Source organism: Notolabrus celidotus, chromosome 13, assembly GCF_009762535.1.
Source record: "Notolabrus celidotus isolate fNotCel1 chromosome 13, fNotCel1.pri, whole genome shotgun sequence".
Taxonomy (NCBI): Eukaryota; Metazoa; Chordata; class Actinopteri; order Labriformes; family Labridae; genus Notolabrus; species Notolabrus celidotus.
In genome coordinates, this window is record NC_048284.1 from 16,286,345 (window position 1) to 16,303,053 (window position 16,709).

At 41.4% G+C, this 16,709-nt stretch overlaps 1 protein-coding gene across 1 annotated transcript; it reads right to left on the reverse strand.

The window, feature by feature from the left end:
* Window positions 1–1,406: 1,406 nt before the first annotated feature.
* LOC117824076 (apolipoprotein B-100-like) lies at window positions 1,407–16,289 on the reverse strand. The gene is made up of 26 exons (XM_034699449.1): window positions 16,235–16,289; window positions 15,773–15,817; window positions 14,985–15,097; window positions 14,743–14,888; window positions 14,490–14,637; window positions 13,930–14,082; window positions 13,552–13,676; window positions 13,163–13,248; window positions 12,618–13,068; window positions 12,405–12,519; window positions 12,154–12,300; window positions 11,836–12,047; window positions 11,546–11,741; window positions 11,239–11,412; window positions 10,942–11,145; window positions 10,648–10,815; window positions 10,256–10,461; window positions 9,984–10,145; window positions 9,335–9,465; window positions 9,014–9,215; window positions 8,686–8,858; window positions 8,398–8,573; window positions 8,185–8,309; window positions 7,695–8,068; window positions 2,895–7,576; window positions 1,407–2,784 (listed from the first exon to the last, which is right to left on the reverse strand). The coding sequence occupies exons 1-26, from the start codon at window positions 16,287–16,289 to the stop codon at window positions 1,666–1,668; spliced, it is 9,888 nt and encodes a 3,295-aa protein (XP_034555340.1). The 3' UTR covers window positions 1,407–1,665.
* Window positions 16,290–16,709: the final 420 nt, after the last annotated feature.

Consider the following 16,709-nt stretch of genomic DNA (forward strand, 5'->3'; position numbering starts at 1 on the left):
CTCGTTTTCTCGCACTATAGAGAAACAAACTGAATGTGATTTTCATTAGATACCATAGCTCCAACGCTCTTGTAGGAAAATTGCACTTCTAACCATGTGTTTTGGGAGGGTACATTTCACCCATCATTTTAATGTAGGCCTTCTCACCAGTGGTAGAGAGTAAGTATATTGTATTACATTATGTACTGGATTAGGGTACTTTTTACTTTTTTGGGGTAATTCTATTGTTTGATATTATACATAATAATTATTGTACTTCTTATGCCACTACATGTGTCCATCAGCTAAGGTGAGAAGTTACTCTGCAGATTATTATTTTACACACAAAACATGATGGGCCTATAAATTGGGATGCATGATAGAAGAGTTCATTTGCAAAAACAGTTAACTCACTTTTGAAAAATTAAAAAAATGTTTCAAAAAACATATTTTTTCTAATGCTAGCTTTTGGTATGATCAATCAACTGAGGTTGGGTGGTTTTGACTAAGTCAAAATGATTTTACTAATCAAAGATATCTTGAAAATTTAACTTTATTTGGAATCTATATCAAAAAGAAATATGTTTTTTGAAAATGTATAAAAACTGAGTTATCTGTTTTTGCAAATGAACTCTTCATGTTTACAAAGCAAAATGCTGCATAGTTAACACTAGCTCCACCCCAGCAAGTAAGAGAGGGTATCGCTTACACATCAATTCATTAGTTATGATAACTGTGGTATATCCATTGTGTAGGCACAGGGACAGTTTCTCTTTACATTATATACTTTTAGTACACTTGGATAAAAACAATTGCATACTTTTAGTGATGTAAGATCTTAAAAGCACATGTGATGGAGTTTTTGTATACTTCATTATTTCTACTTATGTGTAGCTTAAGGATCTCAATACTTTTTTTTTTAATCTCTTACAAGTAGACACAGACTGTGATTACACTTAGCCATTTCCTGTCATAGGAAAACATGAATTTGTGAATCCCAAAGGGCGTGTACATTTTAGGACTTACTATTGTTAACAAATGTCAAACCGGATCTGTTTCTAAACTTATTCTCTTTGTTTTATGATGAAAGAGCTTGTGTGTCAGAGACGCTATTTGTGTCTCTGCTAAATTTAGACCTGAGAATAAAAATGACTCATGGGCATATGACAGGAGTGTATTGAGTTTTGTAAGATCATACCATGTTTTATCTGGGCCCACCGTGAAGTTTTTAAGTGAGCAACTACAGTATATAGTTCTGAATTTAGGTACATTAAGATGCAAATTTCATCACCATAACACCACATTAGAGGAATATTAATTTTGAGTAACATTTTGTGTTTGTGTTAAATTTGCATCTTTTCTTGCAGTCTTTCAAAAGCACTTAGGTTCTCAGGTATTAAATAACACATAAGAGATGCACAGAGATGTATGCAGTACAAAGTGTCTTTATTGAAGGCCACAGATTCTTTTTTTAAATAGTACAAGACACAAAGAGGCACAGTAGGGTAAAAACAACTGGGGTTCCGCAGTGAAATAAACAATTAAAATTTTGAATAACACAGAAGAGAGACACACACATCATGGTTACAGAACATTTCCTAACAGTCTGGTCTTTTTGGTGGAATAGACTAACTGTTAGCTTACATGTCAGATATTATTAACACAAACACTTTCAGCCATGGTCACTTAGTTGGATTTGGCAACAAATGGTAAAGGAATGTCAATCTCCATCTGTCTGTCACTGACTCTAACAAATGGTTCAACACTTTTGCTTTTCTCTTTAAGAGTCTTAATAACATTGTTTTGGAAAGCATTAAGACGTTTTACCATTAAGTCAATCCAGGACTGGATATCAGCCTGAAGCTGTTCAGTAGACATATCAGCCAAAATACTCTCTACTTTAGCTTTCACAGCTGCAATGTATTCCATCACAATTCTGCGGGCCTCTTCTACTTGCATGGAAACATCAGACATAATTTGGGAGTTGATGGCGTCACTGTATACATCAGCCACAAAGGTGGAGAGCTTCTCTACGTTCTGGGAGCTAATGGTGAGGAGGAATTTTTCGCTTTGTTCAGTGGTAAACTGAATGAATTCAGAGAATTTGTACATAACATCCTCCAGTGGGATTTCACCAACCTTCCTAACAATGACAATCACTTGATCTTGAATTTTACCCAAAGCTACTGACAGGTCTTCAAGAATTTCGCTTCCACTGACAATGTGGGTAGAGCCAGGGATGGTGAATTCAATGGCTCTGAAATAATCAAGAACTGCGGTAAACATGGTGGAAAAGTACTCTGGAATCTTTTGAATGGCCTCTTCAGAAACATCAGCTACAAAGGCACTGAACTGCTGGTACACCTCAAGCCCAGACAGCCTCTCTTCATAGCCTGGGATCTGGAACTTTGTCTCTCTCAGGAATTTAACTACAGCATCAAGAACCATTTCAACTCTCTTCTGGTACCTTTTGAGGATCATAATTGTCTTATCTGCGACAGTTGTCATAAAACCAGAGGGATTTACACTTGCAAGGTTGTCAACAGCCCTCTTGAACATCTCTTTACCCTGCTCTCTGGCCTGTTCAAAAGAACCCTCAAGGCTCCTGGCCTGCCTGTAGATTTGGTCGTATGCTCTGGCAGCAGGATCAGATACCATTTCAATGACTGTGGGCACCTGTGTCTTCATTCGCAGCAGCATCTCGTATGGCATCTCCATGTTCCAGGTTGTCTGAATGGCCAGCTTCTCATTATTCACCACAGACAACTTCATACCCACGATATCAATGTCTGTTGTTGGTTCAGACTGTAGGGAACAACAAACAAAATACATATTATTTAAATACAAATAAAATCAACACTGAAACACATTCAAAGGAAATTAGTGATCAGTTTAGTCAGAAGAACTTGTCTTACCGGGTAGCGACCATACACTCTTGCTTTAACTTGAGCTGGGCGCTTGGTCTGCATCTGAAGTGCAATGAGTCCTGCAGATGGAGTGGACATGGAGACAACAAGGCCTTCGTTGGGGTTTCCTGTAACCTCCTGGTAGATTTCCATAGTCAGAATAGGCAGAATAACCTTTGCTGAATTGGTGATGGTGGTCTCCACTGTCTCATAACTTAAGATGATGGAGCCCTGATGGTTTCCCTCCAGCATTGCGTGTTGTACAGACAGGGCAGAAGCCATTTTAAGTCCTCCAACTGTTTCAACATTGGTGGTGCCTTCGATCTTTCCATTCAGGATTTCACATTCAGAGGATGAGGATGCATCAAGTTTGATGATGATGTTTTCCTGGTTAAGGATACTGGCATCGGTTTTGAGTGTGATCATTGCTGATTTCATGGCAAACTCATAAGTCAGATCACCCATCACAGGGATCCTGATGCTCTGAATTTTGGGCAGAGTGATTTTGGGGAGCGTGAGCTTGCTCAGGGCAGATGGAACATGCAGGGCAGGCATTGTAATGAGGCTGAAGTCGGGCAGAGGAATGGTGAAAGTGGACATTTCAACATTCATCACTGGAACTCTGTAGGCAGGGACTGTGATGGTTTTGGGCAACTCAATGCTATATCTTTCATACTCTGATCTGGCTTTGTCGTAAGATGTAGCTAGAATATCAGCAGCCTTATCCTTGCCAATGAGCATGTTCTTGTGCAAAGTCTTGGCGTTGTTATTAATGACATTGATGATTGGATCCATATTAATGTCAATGGTGATCATCTCAGGGTTCTTCATGTACTTTAGCTTGGAGCTCATGTCAAAGGTCTGCTCAGTTGTGATCAGGAGATTGTTCAGGCCAGTGTCTTCCCACAGAGAGTAGTCTTCCACTCTTGGTGTGTTGAAACCAATGAATGGCACAGTGATTTCAGGGATAGTGATTGGTTCCTTCAGTACATCCAGATTTGCTTCTCCAGAAATCTGGGAAAAGATGGTGATTTCTTTCTCAGCATTATCCATACTGAAGTAATGGGAGTACTTGTACTGGTTGAATCTAGCCAGACCTGTCCAGCTACCTTGCTGCACCTCAGAGTTCAGGGTTAAAGCGATGTCATTCTGGAGATCAATCTTTCCAGACAGTTTCAGTGGAAGGGTCATCTTAGCATTTCCCTTGTTCTTGGTGTCAAACATAAGCTCAGTAGGTGTGATCAAAGCAAGCACTGAGTTTGAGAGTGTTCCATCAACACTTCCTGTGAGTTCTGCATTGTGAGAGGCGGAAAAGTCAATTTTCATGTCTTCAACTTTAGCTTGGAACTTGACCTCTGCAACACTACCCTTCATGACAGGTGTTTCTGTCTCGAACTTGGCCTCCAAAATGATGTGTCGGAAGATGCAAATATCTGCAACCACATTCTGATTCATCTTCAAGTTGGTGCTCCCTGTTTCTCCAGTGATGGTCACTTTGGCTGTGTGGAGATCCATGACTACCTCCAAACTGCTCTTGTGGTCGATCTCATCTGAGAACTCCAGAACTGCGATCTGTCCTTTGGCCAGGTTGTTAATGGTAAGGGTTGCAGTGCCAGCCTCAATCACAAAACCAGCCTTCTGATTCATTGATGTTTTACCAAAGCGGCTGATTTCATGTGTGTAGCTTGTCTCCATGTTGGTAGAAAGTCCATTTTCCATAGCAAGGAATGCAGTATTGACAAGCTCTGCAGTATAGAGCTCAGTGTTAACCTTTGCTGTGGTTTCAGCAGTGGCTTGTGCTGACAGGCCGTAGAGATTCATTGTTGCCTTGTGGTCAAGTGCAAAACTGGAGTGGTCAACTTTGACATTCTCAGAGATGGACAGACGGCTCATCTTGGGTGCAGCAATTTGAGCAGTAGCCTCCACTGTGTGGTCAAGCACCTTCAAGATAGAGACAGCTTGGGAGTTAAGGTTCATCGTGAACTCAGGTGTGGCTGAGGTTGTTGTGGTGTTCTCCAGGGCAGCAGAGGTCTTGAGTGAGTATTGAGGTGAGGTAACTCTGAACTCGCTAGAGAGTTTTCCAAAGCAGGGAATCTTGCTCATATCCAGCACCTTCTCTTTCAGCTCCATTGTGAATGTGTCATAATCAAAAGATCTGACTTTCTGGACCACTCTCAGGAAATAGTCACTCATGTCATCAATCAGCTGCTTGAAGTCAAAGGAGTACACTTCGTTGACAAGCTCTTGAACAGGTAGCATAACTCTTTCGAGCAAAGGCTTGATGTCAATGGACTTAATAGCAGCAAATACAGCCTGAATCTTCTCCCTCACCTGATACTGCTTCATAATCTTAACAATCTCATCCATGATGGCACCAATCACTTTCTCAACTTCATAGTTGGAGAGGATCTCTTCAATCCTTGCATAGGCCACATTGAACTTGTTAGCAATGTTATGCTTCTTGATCCAATCCATGACGGTTTCCTTGACTGATTTCAACATATCCACGACCTGCTCGGTGGGCAACTTGGCTGTCAGGTTGGTCAAAAAGTTTTCAACTGAGGTGAGAAACTTTTTCAGATCTTGGACAAAGAGGTTGAAGTCAAAGTTGTCAATGACCTCTTTCAGTTCTGTCACTTTGTTCTGTAACTTGGTGCTGATCTCGTACTTGGTGTTGATATCTGTCAGCATTTCAATGCTTTGATCCATCAGGTTCATCATTGTGGTCTTCATGTTTTCAATAAAGGCGGGCAGATACTCAATGAAGGGGATCTGAAGGAAGTGGCTTTCAGTGTTTTTGTCATATTTCACAAATCCAGAGATCGCATAATTTTCACTGGCCTCACCGAAAAGGGGGGTGGAGACTTCTCCTGTCATCTCAATACCCATTTTCTCTGCGTTGTTATAGGCGCTCATTTCTTGCACAAGAGTGTGCTCATTCACTTTAGATGTAACTTGCAGGGTGACACTTTGCTCTTGGAAGCTCAGCATGCTGTTGAATTTGTTGTTCATGTTGGTCTTGATAGTTGGTCTGCCTTCCAGTTCATGGGTTGAGGAGGCTCTGCACTCAAATGAATGAGTGAACACCATGGGTTCTGCTTTCAGGAGGAATTTGCTGTACAGTTCGCCGCCCTGCTGTCCATACAGATACACAGAACCATCTGAGTTGACAATGGCATCAATTTGCAGAGTGAAGGGTGCAGCAACAGTTTTGACAGTGCTGTCCAGGCGAAGAGCTGGGGAGTTGAAGTTGGCTACATTGTTAAACTTCATTGTCAGACCAGCAATTTCCATATCAGTGGTATGTGCCAATTGAGTGCCCAGGAGTTTGCCATTGGTATTGCACTTGGCAGAGAGGACCATGTCAACAAACTTGACTTCATAGGTGTGCTTGAGTTCTTCCTCTACGAAGACTCCGGTCATTGTTCCTGCCAGCTCCAGGTTGTAAGGCCCGGCCTTGAACTGGGCATCATTCACAAAGTTTACCTCCATGATCTTCAGGTTATTTTTCACCATAACTGAGGCAGTATAGGGCTCCATGTTCACTGTGATGTCATGCATGTAGGAGTTCTTGTTATTCAGGACGTTGTCGGTCTTGGAGCTAAGAGTGAAGGATCTCAGAGTAAGAGAGAGTGAGTGGGTATTGTCGGTCCTCATCTCGTTGACTGATCCGACGATGTTGCTGGAGAGGATCAGGCCATCTTCGTTCACTCTGAGGTTCACTATGTTTCTGGTGTTGATGTCATAGAGGTTGCCCTTCAAGACGCCATTGAAATACACTTCTGTACTTGCCATCTTTCCCTCAACATTAAGCTCGGCTGTGTTCTCTTTGATGGCTCCCTTAGTGGTGAGAGACATGGTGGCACCATTAGAGTCAACTCCACCATGGAAAACATTCTCAAAGGTCATTGGACTGTACTGGGCAGTTGTTGTGCAGCTGGTGGTCAGGCCGTTCATGTTCAGGGCAAGGGCTGCCTTGTGAGAGGCAAGGCTTGAAAAGATGTTCAAGGAGGCATCAGCATTGATCTCCACACCGGATGGGTCCATGGAGCCAGTGAGCAGGGAGTAGGCACGGTTCACTGTGTCATCTGCCTGGTTTTCAATCCTGAGAATGGCCTGTCCCTCAAAGGCAGAGAACTCAATCTGGCTACGAAGCATTCGCTCATCAGCCTTGGTGACAGAGTCAGCCTGGGCGGTCAGCTTGACATCCTTGTAGCTAAGGCTCATTTTGGTGGTGTGCTTGATGGGCTCACTGTTCATGTTGGTGTTGGACTCGATCAGAAGTTCTTCATTTGCATATGATGCCTTCACCTTGTGCACAACCTTCAGGATATCAGAGGTCACACGCAGTGTACTCTCAAGTCTTGCTTCTTTCTTTGCTGGCTCAACAGAGAAGGTGTGGAGATAGGTGGTGCTGGCAGTCATGGGTCCAATTGTCACGCTTCCGTCTGTGTTGATATCTCCGGAAAGCAGGTTGGAGTCAATGCCGACCTGGGTGGTAATGGTCAGAGAAGTGTCCAGACCCACGGGGGAGACAGCATACACATTGTACCTTCCTGTTGACATTATGTTGTCTGTGACAGCAATGGTTTCTTGCACACCGAAGCCAGTGTTCACGAACATGTGGTTCAGGGAACCATCAATGTTCATTTTCATGGTTTTCTCTGCAGTATCAGTGATTTTTGCAGTTCCTTTAAGATAGACAAAACAGTAAGATATCAATTAGTAACAGTTCTCTACTGCTTCTCTTTGTTTGTAAAAACAAATGTTAAATTAATCAACTACTGAAAAGAATAGAGATCAAATTACCCTCTGTTGTAAAGGCAAGGAGTTTGATTGGACTGTCAGCCATCATAGTGAACTTGGTCACATAGCTAGGAGACTCAACGGTGTCGTTACCAGCAGACACAGTTGCCTCCAAATTGTAATAGTTGGTGTTGACCTTGGCGGTGGCTTCCATCATTCCTGTCAGAGGCAGGGTGATATCGTATTCAGCAGGCATGGTGAAGGTTGGGATCCTGATCTCCTTGGAGGCAATCTCCATGCCCAGCTGAGGCATGGAAAAGTGTGGAGAGTTGACCACAGGAGGAATCATCAGCTCCTCGGATGACTTGCCTCCCAGAGGCAGAGGGAAAGTGATGGTCACACGGTCCTGGTTGAACTTGTATTTGAATGTGCTTTCACTGGTGAAAGAAAGAAAAAATAAAATGTATTCAATTTATCTGATAGGTAAACATTATTCTTACTTTACAATTATTTAGCTGCAATTTCTACATATCCATATGACTAGATTACTTACAGGTTCATGAATAGGTTTTCAGGCATCTCAGGCATGGAGGGCATTTCAACACTTTCCAGCTTGTTCCTCAGAGTCTCAACATAGGGGACATCAGCTGTGATCTTGTCCATCCAGTTATTGCTTGCCTGTTGGGCAAATACCACAGTGTTCATGCTCTAGACTTGAAGAACTTAGTCATAGTCTGCTAATAGTCAAAATTATTGTCTTTTTTACCTCAACTGCCTTGTTGAAGATATGACGCACTTTCATGTCAGTCTTGACAACCTGCTGGTCCATGACATCATCTGCAAACTGCATGATCCAGGCCTGGAAGGCTTCAGTGTAAGGGACCAGAATCTTAGTTTCAGCATTCATGTTGGACAGCAGCTGAATCTCAGCCTGGTCTTCACCTGAAATAAAAAAAAATCCAGCGTTTTAACATTTAATTTGAGACTGTGCTCTTACAAACTCTAAAATCCTATTGATTAGTCCTTATATCACTTTGTTTTAAAACAGACGTACCATATTTGAATACCACTGCCTGGATGGAGGAGGTCTCGGGGAGCTTCACATCACTTTTGATCTCCATGGTGAGTCCATCAACTGAGCTCACGGTAGCTGTGACGGATGCATCGGTCTTCAGTGAAGGGACCAACAGCTGGATCTGCAGCATGCCATCAGTTGTGGCTTGAACCCTGTGAATAATTACATAACAAATAATCAAGTCAAAGCCTGTAGCTGGAGAACAATCCCTGAAAACTCTTCGAATGAGTACCTCCCTTTAGGTAAGGACTTTGGGTATTAGCAAAGTATGAATGTTTGAATAAAGTTTAGGTTTGGGCTGACTCACTTGGCACGGCCAATCAGAGAGATCTGTGGCACGTTCTTGTTGGAGATCTCAAGAATAATGGATTTGCCCTTGGCACTGCTGTCGGTCATGCCAACCTTAATGCCAGCCTCAACATCAAAGTCAGGGATCTGGACTTGGGTGGTGAAGACATTCCTGTTCCTGTTGTATTTCATGGTGGCTGTAGCCTCAGTAGGCTGAGCACCTAAAGACAAAAAGTTATAAAAAGTCTCACTTAGTTATTTGTGTGCGCTGCTCAAAAAGGAAAGAAAGATTATGCCACTTAATATAAAAAACATTTCATTCCAAATATGAAGCTCATACCCTCAGCTCTTAGGGCCAACTTCAAAGCATCAACCTGCTGGTGGTCATCCTTTCCTTCACTGAGGAGTTCATAAGCAATGGTGGCTGTGTACTCAGAGACCTCTTCATTGGGCTGGATCATCAGAGCAAAGCTGTGGAAAGAAAATTCAAGTCTCTAATGTGTTTTGTAAATCTCCAGGCAAGGCAGGTTTAATTATATGGTGCAATTCAAATTGCTTCACTCAAGACATTAAAACATGAAAGCTAACATTCAAAAATCATTAAAACAGATCATTCAAAATTAAGGATAGTATTGCTCATTGTTTACAGAGAACCACAAATACACATTCCCCAAAATGTAACTACTGCTATTTGTGCTCAACAATACTTGAATCAAAGTAATGATCCTACTTCTCAAAGTTAAGACATTAAATGGCAGTAGGGCAACTAATTCAACTGAGGGTCAATAAATCAAATTGACACTCATGAAATAGGAGAGGCTGTTTTGGTTATTAACGCTTCAACTCAACACTAATCCATCACATTCAAATCATCTATCTTGTTCAGCCTCAAACAAAACAATGTCCTTGATAATCAGTCATTATGCTGCCATCAATGACAGTAAATTAGACAAAAGAATCCCCTTTTTTGTATTAGAAGAACAACTTACCTATTCTCTCCAGTCAGGGGGTAGTAAGGGGCATCAGTCTGAGAATGAGTGCGAGTGGTTTCTGTGCAATATTTGACTCCAAGGAGTTGGTCACAGGTGCTTTCACTCTGTGTGTTTGGGATAACTACAGCATTACCGCTGCCCAGAATCTCCACTTTGTTGCTGTAATAAAGGCAAAAACCAGGAAAAGTGTTATTTTCTTATAACTCAGTACAACATAAAAATTGAATTCACCAAATAAAACAATCAGTGTATCTTGTGTTCTTTTTTACCTGATGGAGAAGAGCTTTGTGGTGCCCTGTGCGGCGGGGATGGAAAGCTTGATCTGATTCTCTTCCATGGTGATCTTGGCATTGAGAGTGCTCTCATGGTACATGATGGTGTGCACTTCAACAGCGGACTTGATGAATTCGGGAATGTTGACTCCCATCCTTGTTACAAACTCAACTCCAACAGAGGGCATGAACACCAGCTCCTTCTGTGACATCAAAACAGATCATATTGAGTTAAACAAGCTGCAGAATCATGAGAAATAAAAGTGCCAACTGCCAAATCAGACACCTACAACTGTTGTCATATTTTAGTATTATAACTAAAATTCATATTTGATCTTAAAACATGCAGTTTTATTATCTGATAGAGCATTGAAGATAGGAATATTTACCATGCTGGGAGCCATACGAAGGCCTCCCTTTGCACCAGGAGCAAAGGTGCCAGACAGAGCGAATGTCAGAGGCAAGCCAGTTGCTGTTGGCATCATGAATTTGTTGTCCATGAAGATGTAATGGGCAAAGAACTCGTTGTCAGTGCTGGACATCAGCTTAGCCAAGACCTGATAAAAAGAATCAACAGTCACTTTAAAATTAGCTATTGCTGAGGTAGAGAAAAAGAGCTGTCCATGTCATTATTATTGTTATTAAGTAGTTGGAGATTAGTGAACATATGAACTGAACGGTACCTTGGTTGGAATGGTCTTCATTAAGATATCTGCATACATGATGGAATTATCAGCAATAAACCTCAGCTCATTGCCCCTGATGTAACCAAGCTCAGCTCCCATGATCTTCAGGTAGGCCATGGCCTCTGGGGACTCCTGACTCTGTAGATCCTTCACCAGCTTGTTGAAGTTGCGGGCAACTTCTCTCATAAGATTCTCTGGAACCTTTGGAAGAAAAGTTGCATTGGTGTTATTGGTATTCGAGGAAATATTGTAACTGAGATTTAGAGTTTTTTACGGAGGAAATAACAAATTTACCTTGTTTGCTTCTGTATCCATGGGACCAACCAAGCTACTCAGGAGTGCTCTGACCTTTGGTGGCATCTTGTCATCAGCCCAGTACAGAGTCTTGGACAGGGTGTCGGGGAAGAAACCGTTCTTTCCAAACAGAGCATCAATGGTTGGCTCAAGGCCCTTTCCTTCCATGCCGATCTGTTAGAAAAACAGTGCAAGTTTAGCACATTAGAGTATGAATCTCGGCCAAATATACTCCTTTTTTAGTGATATAAATAGAGAATCTTAGCAAAGGGTTTTCAGGAAGTGGTAAATATTAAATCTTGTATACCTCCCAAAGATCCATGTTGAAACCAAAAGCTTTCAGGGTAGTTTCAAGCATCATCTCTCTTGGCATCTGGCTGCTGGGATCGAAGATGATGTTGCCCTGGATGCCGCTCAGCTTGTAGTTGCCAGACTTTGTGGTGTATTCACTGTGTGCAATGACCTCAGTGTCCTGCAGGGCATCTGCGATCTTCCTACCAAGCCTGGGGTAATTAGAAGTTTGACAAATCAGCTGAATATCAGTACTTAAATTCAAGGATTAACATTGCTGTGTATTGAAAGATGCTCTGTTCTTACTTCTGGGTTTCCATGTCGGTGGAGGAAATGATGTTGTAGATGTGGGAGGTCACAAAGGATTTGATCTGGACGTTCTGCTCCTGGTTAAGCAGCTTCTTCACCATCTCGATGTCACTGTCCTGGGGGTTCCTCATCAGGGTCAGGTAAGCGGCCAGGCGCTTCTGCACGGCACCTTTGGGGTACTGGCTGACTCTCTGGAGGTTAGCGCGAACCTGGAGAGAAGAGGAACTGTCACTTGTTTGGCAATATTTATGGAAAACTTGCATTTTAAAATAAGGAAACTAAGATACTTATGAGTTGTAAAGAGATATTAGTTACCTCATCTGTCACAGTCATGCGTCTGAAAGCCTGGATTGCAGCCAGCTGCACAGACAGGGTGGTTGCAGGCTGTCTCATGCACTTCAGCAGGGTGGTCTTGATGGTTGGGTCAGCTGCTTCCATTGCTTCTCCCATGTTTCCAACAACCTGGAAGGAAAGTAATACATTTATAAGATAAAAAGCTACTGGAAATTAAAGTAGAAATTAAAACTTTTTGTTAAAGTGATCAAATTTCACAGCTGGTAACCTACTCTCAAAGTCATGTAGGTCAGATCCTTCTCTCCAGGGCAGTCTGCACCCAGAATGGAGGACATATACTCATAGACAGCGGTGATCTCAGGGGTCATACCTTCAGCGTGGTACAGTCTGAGGAGAAAATGAGACATTAGTGATTTATCTGAAGAAAAAAAAACTCCCACCAGTTTAAGCTGAGATAAAATAAGCTGATATGTCAGTGTACTTACTTCCTGACAGCATTGCTCAGAGCATACATGATGGGTTTGCTCTGCTTATACTGAGCCATAGCCAGCATGTCCTTAACCATCAGGCGAGATGGGTTGGGCAGCAGTCCCAGGGCATAGACGGCAGCATCAACTTCAAGAGCATCTTCGCTGAAGGTCCTGAGAACCTTCAGCAGGGCGCTTGTGCACTCTGGGGTGCCGCACTGGGCCAGAGCCTGGAATGTAAGAGCTCCGGACACATCCATCATCTCATCAGCGGCAGATCCAGCAACATCAACATTCAGGCCGCGCAGTTCGGTCACCAGCTGGTGGAAGAGGTGGGTGCGCTCCTCGCCCTTGTTGGTCTGAGACAGGCTGTTCAGCTGCTGCATAGAGATCATGACAGCCTCGGTGGTCTGCTCGGGGGACTTGTCTTCAACGACTTCCATGGGTAGATGCTTGATGTTATCCTCATCTAAACAAAAGTGAATCACAAACAGTTAGAATATGCATAAAATGACAACGTATTTTAGTATTTGCATTCTTTTTCTGAAAATCTGAGCACTTACTGCGGTCAAAGACTCTGTCATTGATCTTGGAGGTCTCCCTCAGAGTCACAGTCTGCTTCACCAGAGTGGAAATTCCATATTCATTCCTGATTGCAGATAAAAAAAAGACAATTCAGATACTCTTAATTATATATCTAACAACAGTTTTAAAAATTCAAGCATTTAATTACTAATCAGCATTAAAACAAGAGAGTATTTCTACATCATATATTTTTGTCAAGAATTCCCCTAAATTAGTCACATATAATAAATCACTTCACATGTCTATCTCTCCTACATGTCTTCCTCTACAACATTTCAGAGTATGATACACATTGCTCTTCCCATATTATGTGAAAATGATAGAATTAATTTGATTCTCTAACATTTAATGGATTCTTTAAACTTACTTGTGAGACAGAGGCAGGAAGATATGTTTCTCTGTGCAAGTGCCGCTGGTCATGTGCTTCTTCTGTGCTTCAAACTTGTAGTTGCAAGTCTGAGTGCTCTCAATCATCTTGGACAGAGGGAAGTTCTATTGGAAGAAACACAACAGCAACAGGTTTTTAGTTGAGATTTCCTGGATGTTCTTCTGCTTCTGCATGAGCATTCATTAGTGGATGTATCCAGAGTTTTGTAATTTATCTTATGTGATTGAGTGTGGTTGTTCTTAAAAAAAAAAAGTTAATTTGGATGCTCTTTTGAAAATTAGTGTTGTAACTTTGAGTCTTCAACAATCTATCAACCCTTTGCTTTAGCTTGTGATGGTGACAGTGTTAGTCTCTCACCATGCCGGTGATGAGGGCCAGGGGGCTGGTGTGCTGCCTGCGAGCAAAGAACATGTCACAGTTGGAAAGATCCCTGCTGACAGTCACATCAGTAGCGATGCCATCTTCAGCGTTGACAGAGAAGTGAGTGGGGCAGATTCCATGCACGGTGGCCTGAAAACGATGAGAGGCATCATTAACAACAAGGACACTGGGTACAATGAAATACACAAAATTGCAGAAGCCTGGTTGGTAAACATGTTTTTGTCCTGTAGCAGCCTCCCTGAATAATCAGTAGATCTGAAAGATTCCCTCCCTGTTATGAGAGCAGGTGAGGCCATTAGTAAGATAAACTTATCTCAGACTTTGAGCTGCAGTTGAAGATAATCTTTCTGAGAACATGATGTTACAGCAGGATTTATTACCTATGACTGGGGCAGCTTATCTACCCGTTGTGCAACTTGTCTATCTCTGCATGAGAGCCAGGTTCTACTTTCTGACTCTGTCCTGAATTGATCGGTAACAGCTGTAAACACAGACAAAAGAGATACGAGGAAATAAAAAACAGCCTAGGTAGATACCATTATTTTGTTCTTCTCCTCCTCCATCACTGGGACGATGAGAGAGGAAACAATTCCCCTCTTGATGTTCAGGATGTTGACAGGCTCGTCATCCTCGGGGAAGAGACTGACGGTAAGCTCTCCTTCAACTGTGATCTTCAGGGTGTTCCTGTTAACAGATCATGATTTACAATCAGCCATTTGAGTCTCTCTCTTCAATTTTGTCCATATATGTTACTACATTTTAGGATTAAATACACAGAAGGCAACTCACTTGGCCATGGCATCTCTGAAAGCCTCATTTCCGGGAGCCGGACGGTAGAGAGAGTTCCCTGCCTCATCCACGTCAAAGATCTCGCTCAGAGAGCACTCTGTTGTTTGCAGGATGAAGCTACACGTCTGGGGCACATCAACTACAACCTGTACAGAAAATCATTTTTTTTTAATAAACACTACATTCTATTAAGGTCATGACACTGCTGTATTGAGAGCTTGAGAATGTGATTTGAGACATACTTTGCAGGAGACTTTGGGGCCGCTCTTTTTGTCGGTGGCTCCATTCACGCCATTAAAGGTCTCAGCTTCATAGTCGTACACAAACTGCCTGAAGTTCTTGAATCTTTTGGATACTGAAAAGTACATGAAACACACTTTAGAGCAGTGTTATGTTTAAATGTAATACACTGTATGCCTTTTTTCTTTCAAAATATTTTTTTTCAGTGGGAACTTGAATAAAAGGATTAGTGTGAGCACATTGCGCAGTTGGACAAACAAACAGTGCAGCCAAAAAAAGCAGTTGTAAGGGTCATCAGTCTGAGTAAAAGTGAAAAAAAATGTCACGAATAAATAAATATAATGATCAAGCACCCAGCCGGGCTTATGTGCTAATACATCTGATCCACATAGCCACAAAGCTTGACATGTACCTCCATCTAACTTTGAATATTACATAAGATAAGAAGATAAGAAAGTCCTTTACTCGTCCCACAACGGGGAAATTCAAGTGTCAAAGCAAACAAGAGACTATAAAGTAACAATTATTAAAAAGTTATTAGCAAATAAAATTAAAGAGGTAAAAAATAAGCATATATTATTGGTTATAGAGTCTGACCACTGCAGGAAGAAAAGACTTGTACATGTACTTCTTCATATAAAGGAAATTATCAATTATTATCATTACAAGGATTAAATATGGTGATGATTTTTATGTTGTTCTGTATTAATCAAGTTAAATCACATCTCCTAAATGTCATAGTCATTTTTTTCTCAAGATTTTTTTTTTTTTAATTTAATTAGTGACTTACAAGAGCAAACTGGAGATTGTTCCTCAACACTTCCCACATCTTGCTCTGTAAAAGACAAAAGGATACACAAATTATTGAGATTTTAAAAAGCCTAACGGTATAACAAAACATTCAGATTATTTAACACAGTTATAATTAATACTTACAATGTTTTCAAACTTTGAATATTTATAACTATTTTATGTTTGAGCTCCAAGTGTTGCAATGCCATTATGTTAAGAGAATAACTCAATTATCCTTACTGTTAACACAAGTTATTCTAAAAATGGCATACTTAAAAACAAAGTAAGTTTTTACATTTTACAGCACTTATTAGTCACATACAAAACAGCAACGTTTTGAAAGATATTCTACTCATTTAGCAACCAGCAACAACACACTATTCTATGTTAAAAAAAACTTCAAATGTAAACTATTTGTACTCTGTAAACAAAGTAAAAAGGAATAAAACACAATACTTACGGGCCAGTGTGTAAGTGACCAGTAGCAGCAAAAGGCAAAGTTTGGTACCCTCCATGATGGGCTTTAGTAAAGCTCCTGGAGGCTTAAAGGTAGAGAGAGTCTTCCTCTTTCAGTGAAGACTGATTATTTAGCGCTACTGCTCTGCCTTTTATAGTCCTCCAATCTTACTGTATGTGACTACTTGCAAATGTGTTGCCCTGGTTCCAAAGTCTGAGCAGTCCTTGTGGCAGGCCAAAGGTTAAAACATTTCACAAACGAAGACCTGTCTGTCAGCACTAGGTGGGGGTCGGACTGTGTGATCACATTTTTTTGGCTTATCCTCTTGATGTATTATTTGAGGTTGTTTTTCAGAGAAATAAAAGGCTGATTTTGAATTTTGTAAAGAGGACATGAAGTGATTAATTGTGTTCTGAAAATATATAAGATAACAATCAGATAAAAGCGATATAAAAGCGCATGCTTCCTGAATCAGCAG

Excerpts from the sequence above, each read along its gene's own strand:
- LOC117824076 (XM_034699449.1), bottom strand. The coding sequence starts at position 16,289 with ATGGAGGGTACCAAACTTTGCCTTTTGCTGCTACTGGTCACTTACACA. Across the intron at positions 14,083-14,489 it reads AGGAGAAGAACAAAATAATG|GCCACCGTGCATGGAATCTG; the intron begins GTATCTACCTAG and ends CATCGTTTTCAG. Across the intron at positions 7,577-7,694 it reads CCTTGCCTTTACAACAGAGG|GAACTGCAAAAATCACTGAT; the intron begins GTAATTTGATCT and ends TCTATCTTAAAG.